At 36.5% G+C, this 24135-nt stretch overlaps 3 protein-coding genes across 3 annotated transcripts; all 3 read right to left on the reverse strand.

The window, feature by feature from the left end:
* On the reverse strand, positions 1-13104 carry LOC130219738 (UDP-glucuronosyltransferase 2A3-like). Its single transcript, XM_056452193.1, has 2 exons — positions 13019-13104; positions 1-1923 (listed from the first exon to the last, which is right to left on the reverse strand). Exon 2 carries the CDS (start codon positions 1908-1910, stop codon positions 336-338), a length of 1575 nt encoding a protein of 524 aa, XP_056308168.1. The 5' UTR covers positions 1911-1923; positions 13019-13104; the 3' UTR covers positions 1-335.
* LOC130219740 (UDP-glucuronosyltransferase 2A1-like) lies at positions 4607-13107 on the reverse strand. Its single transcript, XM_056452196.1, has 2 exons — positions 13019-13107; positions 4607-6113 (listed from the first exon to the last, which is right to left on the reverse strand). The coding sequence occupies exon 2, from the start codon at positions 6098-6100 to the stop codon at positions 4961-4963; it is 1140 nt and encodes a 379-aa protein (XP_056308171.1). The 5' UTR covers positions 6101-6113; positions 13019-13107; the 3' UTR covers positions 4607-4960.
* ugt5a1 (UDP glucuronosyltransferase 5 family, polypeptide A1) lies at positions 6610-13109 on the reverse strand. Its single transcript, XM_056452192.1, has 2 exons — positions 13019-13109; positions 6610-9175 (listed from the first exon to the last, which is right to left on the reverse strand). Exon 2 carries the CDS (start codon positions 9160-9162, stop codon positions 7588-7590), a length of 1575 nt encoding a protein of 524 aa, XP_056308167.1. The 5' UTR covers positions 9163-9175; positions 13019-13109; the 3' UTR covers positions 6610-7587.
* Between the last annotated feature and the right edge of the window lie 11026 nt (positions 13110-24135).

The following is a 24135-nucleotide window of genomic DNA, read 5'->3' on the forward strand; positions in this document are numbered from 1 at the left end:
ACTTTCTAAACAATTTAGTAATTTTGATGAGGACTGAGATTGATTAACAGATTTATGCAAAAACAAATTGAAAAAATTATATATCTGATGCATTTTTACACCAGTTTAATTCAGGTTAGGGTTAATGTGAATTTTCAAAATTTATGCACAACAAGTCTATTTTATTAAAAATGTGAATAAAAATTGTTGAATGGAAATAGCTACTGATGGCTGTAAAAATTATTGTAATTGTCAATTAAAGGTATTGACAGGACTAGATTTGTCATTTTATGTTTATACACTAGATTAAAATGATGTGGGAAAAATTCAAATTAATGATATTTCCAGTCAATATGTCACTCACGCTTTACTTTCTTTCTGAATAAACGAAGGCAAAAATATTTGGTCGTATAAGCAGTCACCAATGCAAATACAAAAACCATCACCATTAATGTCAAAATAACATCTATAGACTGATACTCAATCCAGGACATTCTGAAAGACTGTCCCCGTAAATGAGGAGCTCCTTTATTCCTTATGACAAACTCAATCCAGAAGATGGCACGATCAAGAGGTTTCATTGGCTGGTCGTGGTGCAGCTTGGACAGTCTCTGCATGTTCTCTCTGTAAAATGGATTATGCAACACTTCCTTCAACGCCTCTAGAAACACAGCCCTGTCCAAAGTTGCAATGTCTACAATTTTTGCTGTTCCCTTTGCTCGCATCCTGGAGAGATTGTCAGGCTGATCAAAAGCTAAAGGAAGGCCTACAATGGGCACCCCATGATAGATGGCCTCCTGAAGTCCATTGGTGCCTCCATGTGCTACAAACAGTTTAGTTTTAGGATGTCCAAGCACGTCATTCTGGGGCAGCCAGCTCACAATCAAAGTATTGTTACCGAGGTTTGCAGGGCGTGGACCTGTGTATCTCCAAATGACTTTTTGAGGCAGTTGAGCGAATGCTGCAGCAATTTCATCATTGAGTTCACTCAGAAGCTGACCAAAAACTGTTCCCAAACTCATGATGATTACCCCATGTTCTCCAGAGCTCTGCACAAACTCCTCAAGATCACCTGGAAGTGGCTTTGCTGGTTTGCACTGGAAGCCTCCCATGTAGACCACATTTGGCATCGTGGGTCGTGGAAACTCAAAAGTAAAATCATTTCTCATGAGCCAGAGGTCTGCATCCTGAAGGAGCGAGAAGAAATTAACATTGGGGCCAAAATATTTCTGGGTGAACTTTTGGTAAGGTAAACCAAAGTACTTGGTATTTTTATAAAGAATCATTATATATGTCATCATGTTCATGACTCTCTGACTGAATGTCATCTTGTCTGTTATTTGTAATCCTGTAACAGGTATATATGAGAGAGGAGATGGAGCTATATCAAAATGGGCTTCTCCATACATGGTCCAGCGGACATTATACACAAGAGGGAGACCAAGGCGATGTGCCAGTAACACTCCACCTCCAAAAGCAGGATCTGTCAGGACAACATCATATGCAGCATCTTTAAGAGAATTCATCAAGGTTTCATTTTCAAACATTGTAGCTGTCATATTGCATATTTGCTGATGAATCTCTGTAAATCTGTTATACGTTTCGTCAGCAAGTGCCATTTCATTCCAAAATGATTTTCCTTGTCTCTGCATTTTCAGTAAGTGGGGGAGGAACTTCTCCATGAAGTCATCATCAAATTCACCATTGTCCACTGTGATAGAAGTGTAGAGAGGAGACTGTTCCTCAATGTACCAGCTGCTAGAACCTCGGACCACAGTGACACTGTGACCCCTCATATGTAATTCCACAATAAGGACTTTCATATTGACCCAATGACTTCCATCAACAGGAACCACCAGTAGTTTACCAGCGTAAGATCTTGAAAGGGCACATAACAGAATGAACAATCCAAGATGGGTGGAGGGATGCATCTTTGCTGCCAACCTTAATAAAGAAAGAAAATAACAAAGAATTAAAAAGTCAAAACTAGTGATAAACAAATTATCTGTTATTGCCTATAAATATCACTGAACTGTTACACCCCTTCATCTAAAAAAAAAAAAATTACCAAGATTTGCAGATCATCGTTCACACTGGAAGGTGTATATAACTGACAACAAATATGTTTCTAACATCTCAAGCGTGAGTCAAAGAGAACAAAATTGTCACTTTTTGATAAACTGGCGACAAAAATCAAAAAGAAATTCAAAAGTTCACATTTAGCTGATGATTGATTATAAGCTTGTTTGGCATATTGTCCTGGGAGAGGGCCCTGAGCTCAAAAGATCCTTAAGCCCTCGGCTCCCTCCCGTTTGCAGTGCGAGAGGGGAGTTTAAGCTCAGTTAGATCTCAAGGACTCCCCAGCTTATTTGTGGCTAATCACAAATTGCTTTATGCGGAAAAATACTGGCTAGGAACTTGACTATAGTGCCAATTTGGTTTAGTCAGTTTACTAATGACACATGTCTTTGGACGGTGGGAGGAAACTGGGGAACCCGGGGGAATCCCATGCAAACACAGGGAGAACAGGCAAACTACGCACAGAAATACCAATCAGCCTGGCAAGGACCAGAACCAGCTGTGTTCATGAAGTGAGGCAACAGTGCTAACCACTGGGCATCTGTGTCGCCCAATCTAGAAAGAAAAAGTAGGGGAGGAATAGGGGAGGACGGGGGTTTCTTCAGGATGAAGATGACTGTGATATGAAGTCTATAGTTATTTATAGTGACTTAGGAATCATCTGATAAGAGAATCGTGTATTAGGTAATGCGGGTCCAGCCATGATCAATCATAAGCACGTGATCCTCTTGAAATTAGTTCATGAATAAATTTCACAAAATGAAATTTGCTGCATTAGGAGAATCAACTGTGGGCCTTTTTTTCCTTATATAATAAATGACTTGCATATCAGAAGACATAATTTAGATGAAACTCAGTGAACGCAGTCATAATTGGAGGAACTCAATACAGTTCTGGGAGGTATTAACAATCAAATTTCAATTTGATGATGGACTTTGGCTAAGGGTATAAGGTTTAGAATGACTAAAACAACATTTTCAGATGTTTTATAATTTGGTCGTTTCGCCGCAGTTTGTCCATTAATGCCGTCCCACCTCACACATTTTCACATAAGTTATCACATCATCTATTAAAACTAAATCTTGACTGGTTTAATGAGCATGCTGGAATTATTTGGTAATGTTTTTTTATTATAATTTAGCCTACAAGTTTTTTATGCACATTTTCAAAATGTATGCACATCCTGGCATTCCCATTAAGCATTTTATGCAATATTCCAATATGCACAAAAATAGGTGGAGAGAAACATATATAGTGAGAAAGAAACCTCACCAGGAGGCCATTATCAACTTCTTTGGTGTATCAATTATTAAAGAAATGACATTGATGTTTTAATGTACCCTGCAGGCACAGGACATCAACATGACGTCATATTGATGTTGTACCCCAACGTACCCCAACGCCATGGGAACGTTGGATTTTGTTTGGAAATGAAAATCGGGTTTACGTCAGAACCCAATGTCAGGCCGTTGTCAATGTCCAACTTAAAGTCAACCTAGAATCAACCAAATATCAGCGTCTAATCATGTTACACCTTGACGTTGTGTGGACGTTACCACTATGACATCTATCAGACGTAAGATCTTTGTCAATTTCCAACACAAACTAAAACCAACCAAATATCAACGTAATTTCACGTTGCTATTGGATGTCAAAATAGCGTTGTCCTTAGACGCTGGCTAGACATTGAATTTAGGTCACCTGACATCATGACCTAAATTTAACCTAATTTTAGCGTCTTATGATGTTGTGTGTTTGCTGGGTAACTACTGAAAAATGAACTTCATTTTAATTGAAGGACTTGCATCTAAAAAGAACATCATCTCAATATTGAAAAGAGTGCACTAATGGTTTTGCTTTAAAAACATTCATTAAGAAAGGAAATAATCTGAATGAATATGCTTTAGAAAAATTGCCTATTAATTTCCTAAAATATTAAGCATTTATTCTATATTTCAGTTGTTTAGTAATATATATTTCATCTAAAACCTTCACTACATTTACATGATTATTACTTAGTCCATTCATAAGGATAAATTGCAACGTCTTAAACTTGCAAACGTCTTAAACACAATGCAGAAGCTAGTTGTAATCTGATTAAATGTTTGGTATCGCTTGTTGGAAAAAAATTGCAATGGTGCAAAAGTCTCAAACTCAATTCCTGGAGGGCCGCAGCTCTGCACAGTTTTGCTCCAACCCTATCAAACACAGCTGATCCAAATAATCGAGGTGTTCAAAAGAGTCACGAGCACCTTCATTAGTTGGATCAGCTGTGTTTGATCAGGTTTGGAGCAAAACTGTGCAGAGCTGCGGCCCTCCAGGAATTGAGTTCGAAACCTATAAGCCATGCAAATGACATAAAAGTTTGATGAACTTTTTAACCTCAAGTAAAGAAGCTTATTACCTTGAGCATAAATTCAATAATAGCGTCTCTCATAAAAAGTAAACATTAGCCATCGCGTGACATTGACAAGAGTATTTTCCTGTACTTCCAACCACAAAAACAGTATGAAATGATCAGTAAAATCATGAATCGGTGAAATGAATTAAAATTTTAATCTCATTGAAATTATCTTTTACATCTCAAACAAATTCTCAACATTGAACACATACAGTAATTACTTATATCAGTCATGTTGTACTTTCTTTTTTAATTTAATTCTAAAAATGTATTGGATCACATATATAAACAAAAAAATCTAATGCTAAAAATGTTGCTGTTGAAGTTACATTTACATTTCTTATGACAAACTCAGTTCAGAATATTCCATGTTCTGAAGGATTCATTAGCTGATTGTGGAGGAACAATTGTGAATGTGTTCTGAATGATCATTTTATTTTGATGCACTGGATTAAAATAAAGTGAAACAATTTCAAACTAATGATATTTCCAGTCAATATGTCACTCATGCTTTACTTTCTTTCTGAATAAACGAAGGCAAAAATATTTCATTGTATAAGCAGTCACCAATGCAAATACAAAAACCATCACCATTAATGTCAAAATAACATCTATGGACTGATGCTCAATCCAGGACATTCTGAAAGACTGTGCCCGTAAATGAGGAGCTCCTTTATTCCTTATGACAAACTCAATCCAGAAGATGGCACGATCAAGAGGTTTCATTGGCTGGTCGTGGTGCAGCTTGGACAGTCTCTGCATGTTCTCTCTGTCAAGATCACCTGGAAGTGGCTTTGCTGGTTTGCACTGGAAGCCTCCCATGTAGACCACATTTGGCATTGTTGGTCGTGGAAACTCAAAAGTAAAATCGTTTCTCATGAGCCAGAGGTCTGCATCCTGAAGGAGCGAGAAGAAATTAACATTGGGGCCAAAATATTTCTGGGTGAACTCTTGGTAAGGAGAACCAAAGTTCTTGGAATATTTATAGCGAATCATTATATATGTCATGATGTTCATGACTCTCTGACTGAATGTCATCTTGTCTGTTAGTTGTAAGCCTGAAACAGGTATATATGAGAGAGGAGATGGAGCTATATCAAAATGGGCTTCTCCATACACGGTCCAGCGGACATTATACACAAGAGGGAGCCCAAGATGATGTGCCAGTAACACTCCACTTCCATAAGCAGGATCTGTCAGGACAACATCATATGCAGCATCTTTAAGAGAATTCATCAAGGTTTCATTTTCAAACATTATAGCTGTCATATTGCATGACTGCTTATGAGTTTCTGTAACAAAGCGAATCATTTCGTCAGCAAGTGCCATTTCATTCCAAAATGATTTTCCTTGTCTCTGCATTTTCAGTAAGCGAGGGAGGAACTTCTCCATGAAGTCATCATCAAATTCACCATTGTCCACTGTGATAGAAGTGTAGAGAGGAGACTGTTCCTCAATGTACCAGCTGCTAGAACCTCGGACCACGGTAATACTGTGACCCCTTGAATGTAATTCCACAATAAGGACTTTCATATTGACCCAATGACTTCCTTCCACAGGAACCACCAGTAGTTTACTAGCGTAAGATCTTGAAAGGGCACATAACAGAATGAACAATCCAAGATTGGCAGAGAGATACATCTTTGCTGCTAACCTTAAATAAGAAAGAATATAAGAATTAAAAATATATACAAATAATTTATCAAATTGAGTGGTAAATAAATGACATTTTATTGCCCTCAAGTTTCACAGAATTGTTGCAGCTCTTCATCTTAAAATTATTACCTAGATTTGCAGATCATGGACCATGGTTTACACTAAAAGGTGTATATAACTAAAAAGCGAAATAGTTTCTAACTTCTCGTAGGAGCAAAGCTACAACAAAATAATCTTTACCCTATATTGTCTAGTGAACAGTTAGCACAAGTAGATCATCAAGACAATGTGCCAGTACTTTGCATATTTGCTTTTAAAATCTTAAAGACCTATCCCATTCTAAAATAAACTTGTCTATGGATCTGTAGTAAAATGGGCAGAAATTTCACTGAAATCATCATCATGTTTTTCAGTATCCACACAATGTGTAGAGAAAAAACTGCTTGTCAGTGTATCGACTACTAGAAAATCAGATGACGATGAAGACACAAGCAAAGTTTCCATCCAAAGATGTGGATTAGATTTATTCACAAACCTGGAACATCACATAAAACATTTGCATATTAACCACTACTACCAAACAATGAATCAAAGAGAGCAAAATCGTTACTTCATGATAAACTGGGGGCAAAAAGACAAAATGAAATTTGCTGCATTAGGAGAATCAACTGTAGGCCTTTTTTCATATATAATAAATTACTTGCATTTCAGAAGACATACAGTAAATCAAACTCAGTGAATGCAGTCATAACTGGCTTTTGGAGACATTCAAGACAGTTCTGGGAGGTATTACCAATCCAATTTCAATTTAATGATAGACTTTGGCTAAGGGTGTAGGGTTTAGAATGACCAAAACAACATTTTAGATGTTTTACAATTTGGTCGTTTCGCTGTAGTTTGTATATCAATGCCTTCTGACCTCACCTATTTTTGATATCACATGATCTGTTATTACAAAATCAAAACTTGCTGGAATTTATTAGGTAAATGTGTTATCATCATAGTTTAGCCTACAAGTATTTTTTAATGCACATTTTTAAAATGTATGCACATCCTGGCATTTCCCTTAAGCATTTTTTATGCAATTTTACATTCATTAGGGAAGTATATAATCTGAATTAATATGCTACAGAAAAAAAATCACCATGAATTTCCTAAAATACTAGGCATTAGTCTATATTTCAGTTGTTTAGTAATACGCTGCTTCCTAAACCTTGTTACTAAGTTCAAGAATAAGGATACATTACACTGTCTTAATCTTAATCTTTGACTTTCACAGCATTCACACAATGCAGAAGCTAGTTGTAATCTGTAATCTGTTCAGTATTGCTTGTTGAATGTCTGATGCTGAACCATCATTTCAGGGACAATTGTGTATTTGTTCTGAATGATCATTTCAGTTTTATGCACTGGATTAAAATAATGCTTCTTAAATTCGAAAATTTCAAATAAACAGATATTCAGCCAATATGTCACTCACGCTTTACTTTCTTTCTGAATACACAAAGGCAAAAATATTTCATTGCATATGCAGTCACCAATGCAAATACAAAAGCCATCACCATTAATGTCAAAATAACATCTATGGACTGATACTCAATCCAGGACATTCTGAAAGACTGTGTCCGTAAATGAGGAGCTCCTTTATTCCTCATGACAAACTCAATCCAGAAGATGGCACGATCAAGAGGTTTCATTGGCTGGTCGTGGTGCAGCTTGGACAGGTGCTGCATGTTCTCTTTGTAAGACGGATTATACAAAACCTCCTTTAATGCTTCCAGAAAGACAGTCTTGTCCAAAGTTGCAATGTCTACAATTTTTGCTGTCCCTTTTGCTTCCATTCTGAAGAGATTATCAGGCTGATCGAAAACTAAAGGTAGACCCAAGATGGGCACTCCATGGTAGATGGCTTCCTGAAGTCCATTGGTTCCTCCATGTGCCACAAATACTTTAATCTGAGGATGTCCGAGCAGGTCATTCTGGGGGAGCCATTCTACAAGTAAGGTGTTGTTACCAAGAGTCACAGGTCGTGGTCCTGTATACCTCCAGATCACTTTTTGAGGAAGCTCTGCAAAAGCCGCTGCTATGTCATCAGTGATATCTTGTGGAAGTTGAGCAATAAGAGTGCCTAAAGACATGACAATGACTCCATGCTCTCCAGAGCTTTCAACAAACTTTTCAAGATCATTTGGAAGCGGCTTGGCAGGTGTACACTGGAAACCACTCATATAGACAATATTGGGCATTGTAGGTCGTGGAAACTCAAAGGTAAAGTCATTCCTCATGAGCCAAATATCTGCATCCTGGAAAAGTGAGAAATATGTAACATTGGGGCCAAAATGTTTGTGACAGAAAGGTGCATAGATGGGTTGAACCATAATTTCCATTTGGATCTGGCTGATAAAGTATGTCAAAACATTCTTGACACGTTGTAGGAAGGACATCTTGTCTGTAAGCTCTACTCCTGGAACAGGGATATAAGACAGAGGAGAAGGAGCAATAGCGAAATGTCCCTCTCCATGAATTGTCCACCGAACATTGAAAACTAGAGGAATATTAAACTTGTAAGCTAGGATTGGACCACCACCAACAGCTGGGTCTGCTAGCACCACGTCAAATTTAGCATCTTCGATGGAGTTCATAATTTTTTCATCTTCTAACATTCTGTCCATCATCTGCAACATTTCTTCATGCATGGTTTTAAACTTCATCATGATTTCAAACTCCAGACGAACACTGTTCAGAACAAAATACCCTCCTCTTTTAATTTCCAAGAGACGGTTGATCAATAAACCAGTAAACTCCTCATCAAATCCTCCTGTGTTTGGAATTGTGATAGAACTGTAGAAAGGAGACTCCTCTTTGATATACCAACTGTTGGAAGGTCTTACCACTGTCACATTGTGACCTTTCCTATGCAGTTCCTCAATAAGGACCTTCATGTTCACCCAGTGACTTCCATCTAGTGGAAATACCAGCACTTTACCACCATATGTTCCAGATAATACACATAAAAGAGAAAACAAACAGAGTGCTGTATGATGCATCTTTGTACGCGACCTTTGAAAACAAAAGAGAAGAAATCAATGATTGGTTCATATAGAGTGATTTTTTTAAAGAAATTATAACAGCACACAATCTCCCCATAGTCTTCCTGTTCTCTATTGCAGATATCTCTTTAACATCCTCCTGTCCAATCACCCCTGTCCGGTTTTTCAATTCCATCTCATCTCCTTCAAACCATTTGTCCTGTTGTTCTCAAATCATCAACACATCTCTTCATACTGATCTTTTTCTTACTTCTTGTAAGCAGTTTTGGATTAGCCAACTGCTTAAGAAACACACTAAAAACCCAGCAGTTTCACAAAACTACAAACTGGATAACTTCTTTTCTACCCTTCATTGCTAAATATACTTTAGCGAGTCATGTTCATTTCTGCGTTTTGTCACAATGAACATAGATAGACAAAAAATAGAAGATACTGATGAAAATTGTAGCAACTTATCTGGTAGTTGAGAACACGCCGATCCACAGTGTAGAAAAACCTGCTTCCCGAGAAATGCTGGCAGCGGAAAAATGAAGCAAGAATCCCTCTCTTGGCCACGGTTGCAAAAAGTTTCTGCATTTATGCTACAAGCACACCATCTGAACGAGAATTCAGTGCTGCTGGAAACATTATAACCCCAATTAGGTCTGTATTGTGTAGTTTTATCAACGAAAGTTAAACAATAAACACGTACGCTTGTGCGGTTATTTTAGCTTAATTCTTTGGTCTTTGTTATTTCATAATTTTACATAAAATGTTAATTAACTTAGGTAGGCTACTTGGGTACATACAGAGGCGTAATTTGTTAGTTGTACGGGAGGAACATTTTTGCCTGAATATTGTCCTCACCACTTTAAAAAAAAAATATATATATATATAAATAAATAAGCAAATAAAACACCTAGCGAAAAGGATGCTATAAAAGAATTAAATTATATTTTATTCACCTTGTTTATAATTAAGATTATCATTCAGCCTACCTGCAGCGCATGTGAGAGGTTGATCCGGGGCAAATGCACTTACTCACGCACTATATACCTATTTCATTTAGAACACTGTAAGCTTGAATTAATAATTAGTTTTTAATAAAATTAATAATAATGATTATAATTAATTATAATATTAATTATAGTGTAGACTACTGTGGGTCTGTGCAGTGTCCAACTAAACATTTTTATTAGGCTACTCTAATATTAATCCCTAACTAAAAATAAATGTGAAAATGACTGCAGGTTGCGTCTCTGCTAAAATTAATTTAACGGCAAATTTCTTTTGCAATTTTTTCCCTTTAGAGCTCAAGCGAGTTGTATTTAAAGAATTAGTTAACCAAAGCATGAAAAGAATTAGGCCGTTAGCCTTCATTTTATCCACTTGTCTAGTTTTCTCCCGTGTGAGTTTAAAGTGCACCTCAGCGTGTGGACACACCCTGACCTGACGCTGGGACCAGATCTCTGGGCTATTGCTTTAATTTCACAATCTATATAATTTAATTGCTTTTTCATATTTGAAAGTATCTAAATTTGTGTTCTGATGGTTGGAATGATGGGAGTGTTAGTAATTAATGACTTTTGAGTGAACTTCTATCACAGATTATTTTACAGCAGAATTGACCCAACGCCCCAACACCACCGCAACACCAATGGTTGTGGGTGATTTCCTACCACAGTGGTAGCTCAGACGCGAGAATACACTGAAGCAGATTTCAGTGCATGCCAGAGTGTGTATGGTCACGTGATGTGCAATTTCAGCGGTGTAGTGTTTACAGAGAGCTTTTCAAAAACGCAAATTGACACGCATGTGTGGACATAAACAAACGAAAATGTATTAGAGTACAGGGCCTAAGAGACCATTTAAAGGTCTTTCATTTGGGGGTTTTTATTAGTTGTCATCAAAATAATCAAATTAAAGGAAATAAACATTTAAAATATAGAAGTCTGTGTGGAATGAATGTACACATTATAAAAGTTTCACTTCTAAAATGGATTTAGTAAAATAAATCAGCTTGAAGATTTTCTAATGATATGACCCACCTATAAATGTCACAACTATGATCTGTCATTCAAAGACATGGCAAATAGACAAATAGCTGCTTTGCTTATGACACCCAACATTTCATTCAACCCGAATAATTCACACTATGGCCTTTGCCTAAATGAGAGAAAATACAGTATGGCCCGGTTACACAGAGTGGTACAATATGGCACGGTTCGGTGCGCTTTTATGGCCGTTTCCACTGTCAAAAGGTACCTAAAAGCGAACCATACCATCCCACTTTTTGGGTACCCTTTGCAAAGGATATATATATATATATATATATATATATATATATATATATATATATATATATATATATATATATATATATATATATATATATATATATATATATACACCTAACAATGAGCTATGGTCGACACGAGCTCAAACAAACCTTGTCGTCGTTTCGATAAACAGCCACAAAGCCAAGAAGAGCAGAACTACACTGTGCCCTAGAGTTATTTACAATGGCATCTAAATTGCGAGCAGTTTTGCTTTCCAAGCTTGCCAAGCGTCTGTATTTGAAATAACTAACTTCTTGAGCTCATGGAGAAGGAGAAGCCGGACAAAAAAACAAAGGAGCAAAGGATTCTTTCAGCAACCTAAATCATGAACAAACGGCCACATTTAACTATTATGAATTCGGAATGACGAAAATACTTTCTAACGAGAGGTTACATGTGCTGGCAAAGATTAAAGATAAAGATGAGAGGTTTGCATTGACTGTACAATTTGTTGCGTGTTGTTTTTAAACCCAATTAAGGACTAAATATATGCTATGTGTAGTCTTTCTGTAATTGATAACATATCGGAGACTGTAAGGGTCTGTGTTTATTTATGTTGCATTTATTTATTTTATATAAATCGCAGACGTTACAGTAGGCTATTTCACCTTAATTTCGCTATTTATTTTAGTAATGACCATTTAATCTCATTTGTGACAGGTGCTTCTCATATGACATGTGAACGACCTGTACAGCTTTACTTTGACATTTCCTCAAGTGAAAATGACGTCGACTGAAACTTTCTGTCGTACAGCATGCCTACCAAAAGAGTACCATTGGTACCCTTTTAGCAGTGGAAACGCAAACCTGATAAAGGTGACCTGCACCAACCCATCCCGTATCACTCAGTGGAAACAGGCCAAAAGTGTATTAACAGGTATTCTTTGGCTTGAATTCTTTGCTTGATTTCATTAGTTGAGCTCTATTTCTCAGCTTTAATGTACTGAACTCGCTAAACTGAACAGCCTATCAAGTTCTCGTTCTCTCAATAAAGCAGTTTAGTAATTTACTCTGACATGATGATTCTAGAACTTGCACGTTGAAACTCGTTTTTAAAAAGCTGCCATTTTCAGGCCTCCAGAAATCAATGTGGTGACAAAAACAGAGAAAATAATTGTGTACTTTCGGGTTGAAGCAGAACATCTTGACCATTTTGCATCAGAATCACAAGGCAAATAAGTACTCTGTATTTCACAATTAAAGTTATGCAATCTTTCACTACTCGTGCTTTAAAATCTGTACATTTTCACTCCAACAAAGAAAATAGCTTTGTGTGTGCGTTAACCCCATAAAACAATCATTAAAAAAAAACTAAAATATTTTGACACTTTTGATATACATTTATCAGAATAACAAAAGTCAGATGCTGAATTTTACAAATCTCATGTATGATAAAGCTATAAGAGTGTTATGCTGAGATAATACCTAAAGAACAGCTAAATGTAAACCTCAAATCGTACCTAAAGACTAAGAAAGAACAAACATCTACTTTTCCCAATTAAATTTTGAAAAATAAATAATATTTTAAATCTCACCTGACAACCTGCAAGTACTCCTTGAATTTCACCTCAGCGCAATGTAGCTTCCGAAACCTTCAGCACATTTATAATGCAATGCATTTACAAGCTTTTCAACTGCATTCAGGTGAAAGGTTCCTTTGAACGTGAACACAGCAAAAGCCTATCAGGTGCCTTCAGGCAGAGCAGTTAAATAATGCCACCGTAATACGGGTCAAAGATCTCTGAACGTATTTTGAACTATAAACAGCCGAACATCATAGAGTGTTTAAAGAAATGTGTTAGATTTAATAAAATAATAATAACTGATTACACACATGCCAGAAGTCCACATGATACTTCAGATTAAATGTCTGCTTTTGTAAAGACTGAGGATCATGCTACACTCTCACCATTAAGACATTCCGGGGACGAACTGTACTAAATGAGTGATATAGTCCGAGTTGGTTAAATAACAGGGAAAGAAAAAAAAGGGAAACCTGAGCTTGTTCTTCTTTTGTGTATAACAGAATGAATAAAGCCAATAAGGTTTGAAACTAGTAAAGAGTGAGTAAAGGATGACCAAACTTTCATTTTTTGGGTCATTTACACCTTTAACCACTTATCTAAAAAGGGCAAAAAGTTCATTGGTGTCTTTAGGACTCAAAAAGACTGAATTGCGCAAGACAGTGTACACTCACCGGCCACTTTATTAGATACAACTGCTTGTTAATGCAAATTTCAAAATTCAAAAGAATCAAATAGCAGCAACTCAATGCTTTTAGGCATGTAGACATGGTCAAGACGATCTGCTGCAGTTCAAACCGAGCATCAGAATGGGGAAGAATGGTGATTTAGGTGACTTTGAACATGGTTGTTGGTGCCAGACGGGCTGGTCTGAGTATTTCAGAAACTGCTGATCTACTGGGAATTTCACACACAACCTTCTCTAGGGTTTACAGAGAATGGTCCGTAAAAGAGAAAATATCCAGTGAGCGGCAGTTCTGTGGGCGCAAATGCCTTGTTGATGCCAGAGGTCAGAGGAGAATGGCCAGACTGGTTCCAGCTGAGGCAACAGTAACTCAAATAACCACTCGTTACAACCGAGGTATGCAGAGCAGCTTCTCTGAACACATCAGACCTCTACAAAAAAAATACACCAAGAAAAGTAGATGGTAATGAGGAAGTCATATGACGAACAAACGCTTATCCTCAAGCAGAGACACTTACTAATATATAGAAGGTGCTCAGTGTCATTCTCGCAACTATTAAACACCATCTTGGTAACACACATAACACTTACAGTAAGTAATGTGATAAACAATATCAACATTAGAGTAACATGAAACTCACTAAACAAAAAACCCAATAAGAACCACAGACTTAATGTGAAGTGTCTGGAAAAGTCCATTTCTGGTTATTCAGCGCAAATAAATTACTTGCTGTGCCGCAGGTAACTGATTTACTGTATGCAAAGCTTACTGTAGCATTTCTTTTCTTAATGTACCTTTAAAATGCCTATTTTGGCCTTAAATATAAGCAGCTTTCCCTTAACGTTATTATTTGGATAAGGCACTTACATCTCCTTTGATTTAAAAAATGTCTGTGGTGACTGCAATATACGTCAAGTTAACCTATTGATCTTTGGCATTTGTTGACTTGTAACAAGAAAAAAATATATGAAAACATTTATTTTACAAGTTATTTTATAGACATTTAAGAAAATATGACAAATGTTTTGTGCAAAACTGTGATGGAAACATTTGTGACTGATGGATTAATGGTCCATTTAATGTGAGGTGATACTGTACACATGGAATCTGCGCACACAGATATTCGCAGATTTCCCCAGATTTTTAGCCCATCATTTAGTCTATTTATTTACTTGTGTATATTTATATTTATTCAGTTTTTAAATTAATTTTAGTAATATTATAATAATTCAGTAATAATTCATTTGACTTACAATACAGTTTGTAAAGTAATATTTTCTATCTTTTAGTAAAGATATTATATGAGAGACTTGCTTTGTTTAAGTGAATCTAGATGGATTTGCATTGTAAACTTTAAATAAAAGTTAAAAACGTATTATATGAGTTTTTTATTAAGTTTTTACTTATGATACTCTCAAAATAATTGCGGATAAATCCACAGATTTTCACAAAACTCTCCGCAGAAATAGCAAACAATTTCAGCAGAATCTGTCTGGCCCTAGTGTTAAGTGAAAAAACCTCTTTTCTCATCAAAAACACGCTGGAAGCTGTTTTATTCTGGGTTGAGCAGCATTTCTGCACGCAATAGTGTCTGAACTAGTGGGATTATGAATGCTCAAAGTACAGACAGGTTTAAATCCATTATGGCATTTCTTCTAGAAAGCACCTCATTGATTTTTTTGTTCAGTGTCATAATGATTCCAAACACACTTCTATGCAGTCATGTTTGTTTGTGATATATACGTAAAGACAGGTCATGACATGGCCTGCACAGAGTCCACACCTGAATATTATTAAAGCAGTAGAGTTACCTGAAAAGAAAAACAAATATATGACTGACTAAATCTAAAGAACTCTGGGAAGTGCTAAAAAAGGCTGACATTAGAGCACATTTCAGAAAACTTCAGGAAAGTCTCCACAAGAAAAAAATTAATAAATAAATAAATGAACAAATAAATAATTTTTTTTTTTGTGGATTCTTCTTTTTCCTTTTTTTTCTCTTAAATAGAACCTCAAAAATTAGATATTGATAAATTATTTTCATTTAAAAAAAGGCTTTTAGGATCAGGTTTTCAACTGAAATAGCTTCAATCACTCCTTAAATTACCCTGTAGATCAGTGGTTCTCAAACTGTGGTACATGTACGACAAGTGGTAAGCGGGCTTCCTTCTGGTGGTACGCGGAGAAATCAAATGACATATATACATGCTATACATATTTAAAAATATATAAAAAATGATTTGTATATAAATATGATGACATATAGCCTATATTTCTGAGGTCCAGACAACATTTCCAGGTGTTAATAAATTCTACTATTTGTTAATACTTTACATTTGAGTACAGGAGTTTTTTTATTTTTTTTTTACTTTTTAAGAAAAGTAACCTTTCATTTTTAACTTTTAAAAGCATATTTTAATTTAACATTGACTTTTTATTTGTTTGTTACATATAAACACAGTACAGTGTTAATGTTCAAACTATTTCTAATGTTAAAAGTGGCTGACAATAATGAATATTTTTAATAATAGGAATTAATCTGCCTCGTTTTTGAACTGCACAGTGCTGTAGCTGCTTCATCGGGCCTACTAAGTTACTGTATTTCAATACTGCTTATTGAGGTGGTACTTGATGAAAAAGTTTGAGAACCACTGCTGTAGATAAAGGATAATTTTTCTACTCTTGGTTCCTTCAGGTCTTGTTTCAGTTGGAATAAATGTCCTTTCGCATGACTAAACGTGAGAATGCACAGCACTGCACCAAAGCTGGTGGTGGCTCAAGACTTTTAGACATTACTGTACATTACATACAACAAATAAATAGAAATATCAATTTGCTGTTTATAGACATTCACATTTTTTCAGTTACAGATATATTACAATAATAAAATACATGTTAAATACATTTCCTAATGTTAAGCCTCATGGACTTGAAGGGTTAGTTCACTCCCAAAAACAATTGTCATTAATTAATTACACAAAAATATAAAGCAAATCAACAAGTCAGAGTTCTGTCCATTCAAAACAATCGGACTTTGCAAAACATATTTTTAAAAAATCAAAAAATAAATCCATTGAAATGGAGTAACGAAATCCAAATCTTCTGTGTGTTTACAGCAACACATTTGTTCACAGAAGCTTGTGTGTGTTTGTTTGATGTGCAAGAACCAATGAGGCCCAATCTCGCATTACAAGATATGGCTGATCTTCACAGATCAAAAAATATATGTAAATAAATTGAAAAGTATTAATCATAAACAGCAAGCTTTAGAAGACTTGCATTAACACACTCAATTCCTATAATTTTTTAAAAATAGATGACGTGAGGAAAAAAATGTTGATTTAAGAGCAAAATTGGAGGGACAGAAATGTGTCAGACTAGAAAATAATAGATTGACATAAGGGTGAGAAATTGATGAAAGTGTTCGATACACCGCAAATTAAACCTTTAAGTATCAATTGCAAAACAAACACAGAACATTGTAATACAATGGAATGCCATAAACACAAATCTCTTCAACTTACAAAAGAGAACGCAAATGCTTAGTCTGGGCGTCAATTAAAGAGGGGAAACTGCACACATACAAAAAAATGGCAAATAGCTCCCCCATGTGGCGACACAGAATTATAAAACAAACGAAATCTTCCATTTTGAAAGTCATATATTTTCTTTCCTCATGTTTTCATTCATAGCTCAATGACTACTGCAAATATACTGGTATCTTATGATGAAAACAGACTATATATGAAAATAAAATAGTACTATATTCACGACGTTGAAGACTGTAGATTAAAAAGTGTTTCACTTGTCACTAGTTTCAGGATATTGTAATACTGTACATTTTAAACATATGCACACATCAAGCTGTTGTCTAGCTGAGTCCAAAGCCTCATGAATAATTTCCTAATATTTGTAACCGGGACAATGCTTTTAACCAAAAAGTCTGATATTCACTAATTCTGAAATTGATTAACTAAAACATATCTGATCAAGTCAAGGGAAATCTGAGGCCAGACACTTTGATGATAACATTCATAATAAAAATTAAGGCTGATCATTTCATATCACATTGCCCTTGCCATCCTGCACAGTCATGATGAAATCTTGTTTAGCTATCAGTGAGATTGCCATGTTAACCTTTCACCAGCTACATTAAGATAAAATAGATTTTCATCAATCAGTATAACTTTAATAGCAGAAAATGACTTTGGTCAAATTAGAGAGAGTTTAAAGATCTGTGATTACTTGATTGTCTGTTTACACAGAACATTAAACATAATACTGATTAATAAATTTAACGGTATCACTTTATTTTGATGGTCCCTTTAATGATTTTGTTGAATTTAGGTTACATTGCATCTACATGCCAACTAATTCTCATTAGATTATAAGTAGACTGTTAGGTTGGGTTTAGGGTTAGTGTAAGTTGACATGTACTTGCAAAGTTTCTTATAGTCAGTTAAATGTCTGTTTAGCAGCAGCAGTATCAACAGATAATAAGCAGACAAGTCTACTAATACTCAAATGAGAATTGATTGGCATGTAATTCAACATTGCAATGCAACTTTTAGTCAACAAAATGTGTAATAGGGACCATCGAAACAAAGTCTTACCAATTTAACTAAAGGAATTTCATAAATCTTTGCTGTGTTATATTAAATGAATATGCCATCTGAAGACTGGCATTATAAAGCTTGATTCATAAGAATATCTGATTATTTTGGAGCATCTGGGTCTGGGGAAAAAATTGTGAAGGGACAGAAAATTAAAGGGTTAGTTCCCACCATAGACTGTAAAAGATATGGACGTGGTATCCGTGACGTCACCCATAGGTTTCTGAAGAACGCAAAAGAAACTACAAGTGGGCGTGGCCAACCGTCGCCATTTTGTTCGCACGTCATCGCACCGACCGGGGGATACCAAACAAGGGAAAAGAGATGCCTGCTAGCATTTTGCTTACACAGGCTTTTCATCGGGAGAAACGCTTAATACTTCATTACCTGCGACTTGTTTGTGTTCTGATGACATGTGCTTGGTTGTTTACAATATCAATAAAGTGTTTGGTCTTTTAAAAACATTGTTGTAATACATTGAGCCACTAAACATTGCTCTTATCATGCTTTTCTACAGGAGAAAACGCGAATAACTTCCAAACACTTCAAATATAGTCTGTGTTACACTGTAAAAATAACTCATAATTATACGGTTTATTTCCGGCAGCAAATATCAATTATGTGTTATTAATGTGGACTTAACTTTAGGACAATAAACTGTTTATTTTAGCCATATATAATTGCAATCCAGCAATAATTAAACAATTACTAGTTTGTTGTTCAGTTAATTAAATATGTAATGAATCAAAGTAATAACATACGGCTTATCAAACTGTACTACAGTGCATCCGGAAAGTATTCATAGCGCTTCACTTTTTCCACATAAACATGTTTATGTTACAGCCTCATTCCAAAATGGATTAAATTCATTTATTTCCTCAAAATTTGACACACAATACCCCATAATAACAACATAAAAGAAGATTTTTTTGTAATTGTTGCAAATTTATTAAAAATAAAAAAAACTGAACAATCGCATGTACATAAGTATTTACAGCCTTTGCTCAATACTTTGTTGATGCACCTTTGGCAGCAATTACAGCCTCAAGTCTTTTTGAATATGATGCCACAAGCTTGGCACACATCTCTTTGGGAGTTTTTGCCCATTCCTCTTGCAGTGCCTCTCAAGTTCTATCAGGTTGGATAGGAAGCGACAGTGTACAGCCATTTTCAGATCACTTCAGAGATGTTCAATAGGATTTAGTCTGGGCTCTGGCTGGGCCACTCAAGGACATTCACCGAGTTGTTGTGAAGCCACTCCATTGATATTTTGGCGGTGTGCTTTGGGTCATTATCCTGTTGGAAGATGAACCGTCGCCCCAGTATGAGGTCAAGAGCACTCTGAAGCAGGTTTTCATTCAGGATGTCTGTGTACATTGCTGCATTCATCTTTCCCTCTATCCTGACTAGTCTTCCAGTTCCTGCTGCTGAAAAACATCCCCACAGCATGATGCTGCCACCCCCATGCTTCACTGTAGGGATGGTATTAGCCTGGTGATGAGCGGTGCCTGGTCCTCTCCAAACATAACGCCTGGCATTCACTCCAAACAGTTCAATTTTAGTCTCATCAGACCAGAGAATTTTGTTTCATATGGTCTGAGAGTCCTTCAGATGCCTTTTGGCAAATCACCATACTGACTATGTGGTGGATTGCTGCACAGATGGTTGTCCTTCTATAAGCTTCTCTCTCCACAGAAGAATGCTGGACATTTGCTTAACGCTTAATTTGCTGGACAAAGTGACCATCAGGTTATTGATCACCTCCCTGACTAATGCCCTTCTTCCCCGATCACTCAGCTTAGATGGCCAGCCAGCTCTAGGAAGAGTCCTGGTGGTTAAACATCTTCCACTTACAGATGAAGGAGGCCACTGTGCTCACTGGAACTTTCAGAGCAGCAGACATTTTTCTGTAACTTTCCGCAGCCTTGTGTCTCGAGACAATACTGTCTTGGAGATCTACAGACAATTCCTTTGTCTTCATGCTTGGTTTGTGCTGGGACCTTATATAGACAGGTGTATGCCTTTTCAAATCATGTCCAATTAACTGAATTTACCACAGGTGAACTCTAATGAATCTGCTGAAACATCTCAAAAATGATCAGTGGAACCAGAATGTGTTCAATTTAGAGCATCACAAAGGCTGTGAATACTTATGTACATGTGATTTTTCAGCTTTTTTATTTTTAATAAATTTGCAACAATTTAAAAAAGTCTTTTTTCACATTGTCATTATGGGATATTGTGTGTAGAATTTTGAAGAAATAAACACATTTAATCCATTTCGGAATAAGGCTGTTACATTAAAAAATGTGGAAAAAGTTAAGCGCTATGAATACTTTCCAGATGTACTGTATAGGTTCAGTTAATTGTGAATTATACGTTTGCTCATGCTTAACTGATGCATAATTGTGAACAAGTTATTCATGGTTAAAAAGTTTAACTGAGCTTAACCACTGCATAATTCGGGACCCTAAAAAGGTAACCATTAAATACTAGTGTTTTTTCTTTACTAATGCTTAATTGTGAACAAATTAACTATTAAATAATGCTTACCTAATGCATTATTTTGGACCCTTAAAATTAATTGTTACAAAGCATTTCAGTATTTGTTTTTTCTATATGGAAGAGACAAGTTACAGAAAAAATTGTCTGCAAAATTGTTGCAAACAATTGTGTTGAATTTAAACAAATTAATTTGAGTAGTTCAACTTAATTTGTTTAAATTCAGCCCAAATAAATTGTTTACAACCCACTTAACTTTAAAAAGTTGAGTAAATCCAAGGAATCATCATTGAATGTTTTTTTTTTGCAGTGCAGGTTCAGCTATCTGCTAAATATCTTTTGTTCAAGAGAATAAAACCCATAAATGGTTAAAACCACTTCAAGATTAGTCAACAGTGAGTCAATTTTGATTTTAGGGTGAACTATCCTTTTAATAACATCATCCCTGAGGCCTTCATTCTTTTTCTGAATAAAATCAAAATATTTTAGATTAAATCTGAATGCTCCCTCATCCTTCATAGACAGAAAGGTTTCAGACTCAAAGTCCAGAAAAATAGCAAAAAACATCCTCAAAACAAACCATTTGCCTTTACTGGTTCAATTGTAATATTTTAAAGCTATGAGGATACTGTTGTGTACAAATCAAGGAAAAATCCATTCAACAGTTTATTTTCCTCAGTGTCAGAATAGGGCACACATTCACAAATGTGATGTGCATGTCACGCTGATACATTAGATACATTAGTGCCTTTGCTTTCTTTCAAAAAGTGGAAGTGCACAGGCATCTAGGGTATAGACTGATTTCACGTGGCCGCCATTTTAAAAGCGAAAGTGAAGCTGCGGTGGGAAGAAACCCGGAAGTTTCACCTGGAGTCACACAGGAACGGCATCCGCATCTGTGTACCTGGTAGGGATGTCCAGATCCAATCACGTGATCAGAAATCAGGCCTGATCACGCAGTTTCAGACTCGATCGGAATCTGACGTTACTTCCCGATCAGGTCTTGAATATATATTCTCATTACTTTTTAAACCCATTTATAGTTTTATAGACGGATTTATACTTCTGTGTCCAGCGCACGTGTATGCTCCGGCGCAGCCTGCATGTGGTAGCACAGCCCTCGCCGTGGTCGTCGCTGATGCTGACGCGCACCTCTCAAAAAATGTAACTACACTTCGCAATGACGCACATCGCAAGATCTGTGATTGGCTGGCTTGGTATCGTTGACGAGTGTGGGTGGGGCCGAGAGCCACGCGAACCCATTGGAGCGAGTTTACAAGTGTCGAGTCTCGTGAAGGAGGTATAGATGGAAAGTTTTGTTTGTGTTTCCCCTATGATTAAAGTTGCTGCACGTCCGCCGGTTCCCACCTCAAAATCAGCGAGTTTGAGCTATTTCTACATTAAGGTAGCGTTCAGAAAAAAACAAAACACCAGGGAAGAAACTCAACACAGAAGTAAGTACAAACCTCACTGTCAGCTAGGTCTTTCAGAAGTGTTGTTGCAGAGCAACATAAACAGCGCACAGTAATGTAAATGCACGACAACGCGCAAGGCATGCGCCATGGGTCACGTCGATCACTCGAGGCAGAAGTATAAACCAAGCCTTAAATTTCTTTCTGGACAGAAACAGCAACGTGTGCGACATGACATCAATAGTGTCTCTGCAATAAAGTGGTTTAACGATGGCAAAGTAGAACATGAAAGCAGCTTGAAGAGGAAAGTGCGAGTATGTCTGCGGTCTGGAGGTATTATAAAGTTGATGATGACAACATTGCCACAGCAAACTGTGAGATATGTAAAATTGGGATTGCTTGCTGGGTATTTTACGTTGAGGAGCTCTTTGTTTTTATATTAGATTTTTTTTTTTTTACATTTACTGTCACGCTAAAGTCCAAAAGTGAAGAATTTATGTTATTTATTACTTGATTGTTACCTCAAAGAAGTGCTCTGTTTGTTGTCTAGGAGTTGTTGAATGTTCAAATAAGGTGAATTAATAAAAAAATAAGGAACATCCTGAATCTGTTTCTTCACTTTTCTTTATTCTCTTTTTGCATTATAGAAGTATTGGATCGGGTTTCGGTATCGGCAATATCGGGCAAAAAAAAAAAACCTGATCGGGACATCCCCTAGTACCCGGCTGTATATCTTATCAGCAAAGAGAAAGTGCCACAAATTTATATTTTCACTGCTTTCCGAGAGACCCGAAGGTCCATTCGGAGAGGATAGGGAAAATAAAATGAGGATATTTCAGCTACGTTAAGGGAAAGGGCACTACTTAGCTAATGCTTACTTTCCCAAACACGTTTTAAATGCCATTTATCAATCTCACGTTAATGAACTTCTTTCACTATATTAGACTTGAATTTCGGAACTGAAATTTATAAAAAAACATCAATTTAAGCACTCTTAAGAGCGTTCTTAAACACCACTGATTTGCCATAGTATTCACCAGTGCTCAACAGGACATAACTGTGATGGCCATGAAAGTCATCCAGTTCACTGCACTTCAACGATGTTTACCGAGTGCAAACACAGACAAGCGATCCGCTGATGAACCGACTGATCTTTAAATCACTCCAGTGTCCGTGTATCTGTGTTGGTGAACTGATGACTTTCACAGGCATTTCTGCTAAGCACTGGTGAATACTACAGCAAATCGGCAGTGTTTAATAACGTGCTCAACAGCACTTAAATGCTAGAGGGAAATTGACGTTTTTAACATTTTAGTACTGGTACAACACTATTACAGACAACACGAGGGTGTGCTACAGAGGACTGCATTGTTTTATCGCTCACCAGGTTACATAAGTTGAAGCAGGGAAGCGTCCCCATGGTGTTTACCTGGTGACATGAACTGAAGCCTAGGACGACACCTAAGCGTATTACTCTTAAAAGGGATTATAATTTTGTTTGATGCCTAATATGCTTTTAATTGTTTAAATTAAACTTTAATATCATTCAGTTAAGTGATGTTTACACCATATCTGCATTTGAAAATCACGGCAACAGCTGAAGCAGCCTCGCTTTAATTTTTCAAAATGGCGGCTGCGTGTAATAAGAGTATACATCAATGATTGTGAAACCTGGTTTACACTCAACGTGTCCGGTAGTTTTCTTGAGTGCACGGCGAATGTGACGTCATCACTGTGTTTGCGGAGTTTCGATTTGGGTGCGCGCTACATGATTTTGGCTGACGGAGCGCACAAAATTTGACACTCGAGCAAACGGTTCATGCGGTGCTGCATTTGATTTGAGTTGAATATGAATCATTTTGAAGAGATTTTGTCTGAAACAGGTATGCCTGTACAGACATCTTTATGATCCATCC

This window comes from Danio aesculapii, chromosome 25 (genome assembly GCF_903798145.1).
Source record: "Danio aesculapii chromosome 25, fDanAes4.1, whole genome shotgun sequence".
Classification (NCBI taxonomy): Eukaryota; Metazoa; Chordata; class Actinopteri; order Cypriniformes; family Danionidae; genus Danio; species Danio aesculapii.

Bases quoted from the DNA above. Each gene is read 5' to 3' on its own strand.
- LOC130219738 (XM_056452193.1), bottom strand. From the start codon at position 1,910: ATGCATCCCTCCACCCATCTTGGATTGTTCATTCTGTTATGTGCCCTT.
- LOC130219740 (XM_056452196.1), bottom strand. From the start codon at position 6,100: ATGTATCTCTCTGCCAATCTTGGATTGTTCATTCTGTTATGTGCCCTT.
- ugt5a1 (XM_056452192.1), bottom strand. From the start codon at position 9,162: ATGCATCATACAGCACTCTGTTTGTTTTCTCTTTTATGTGTATTATCT.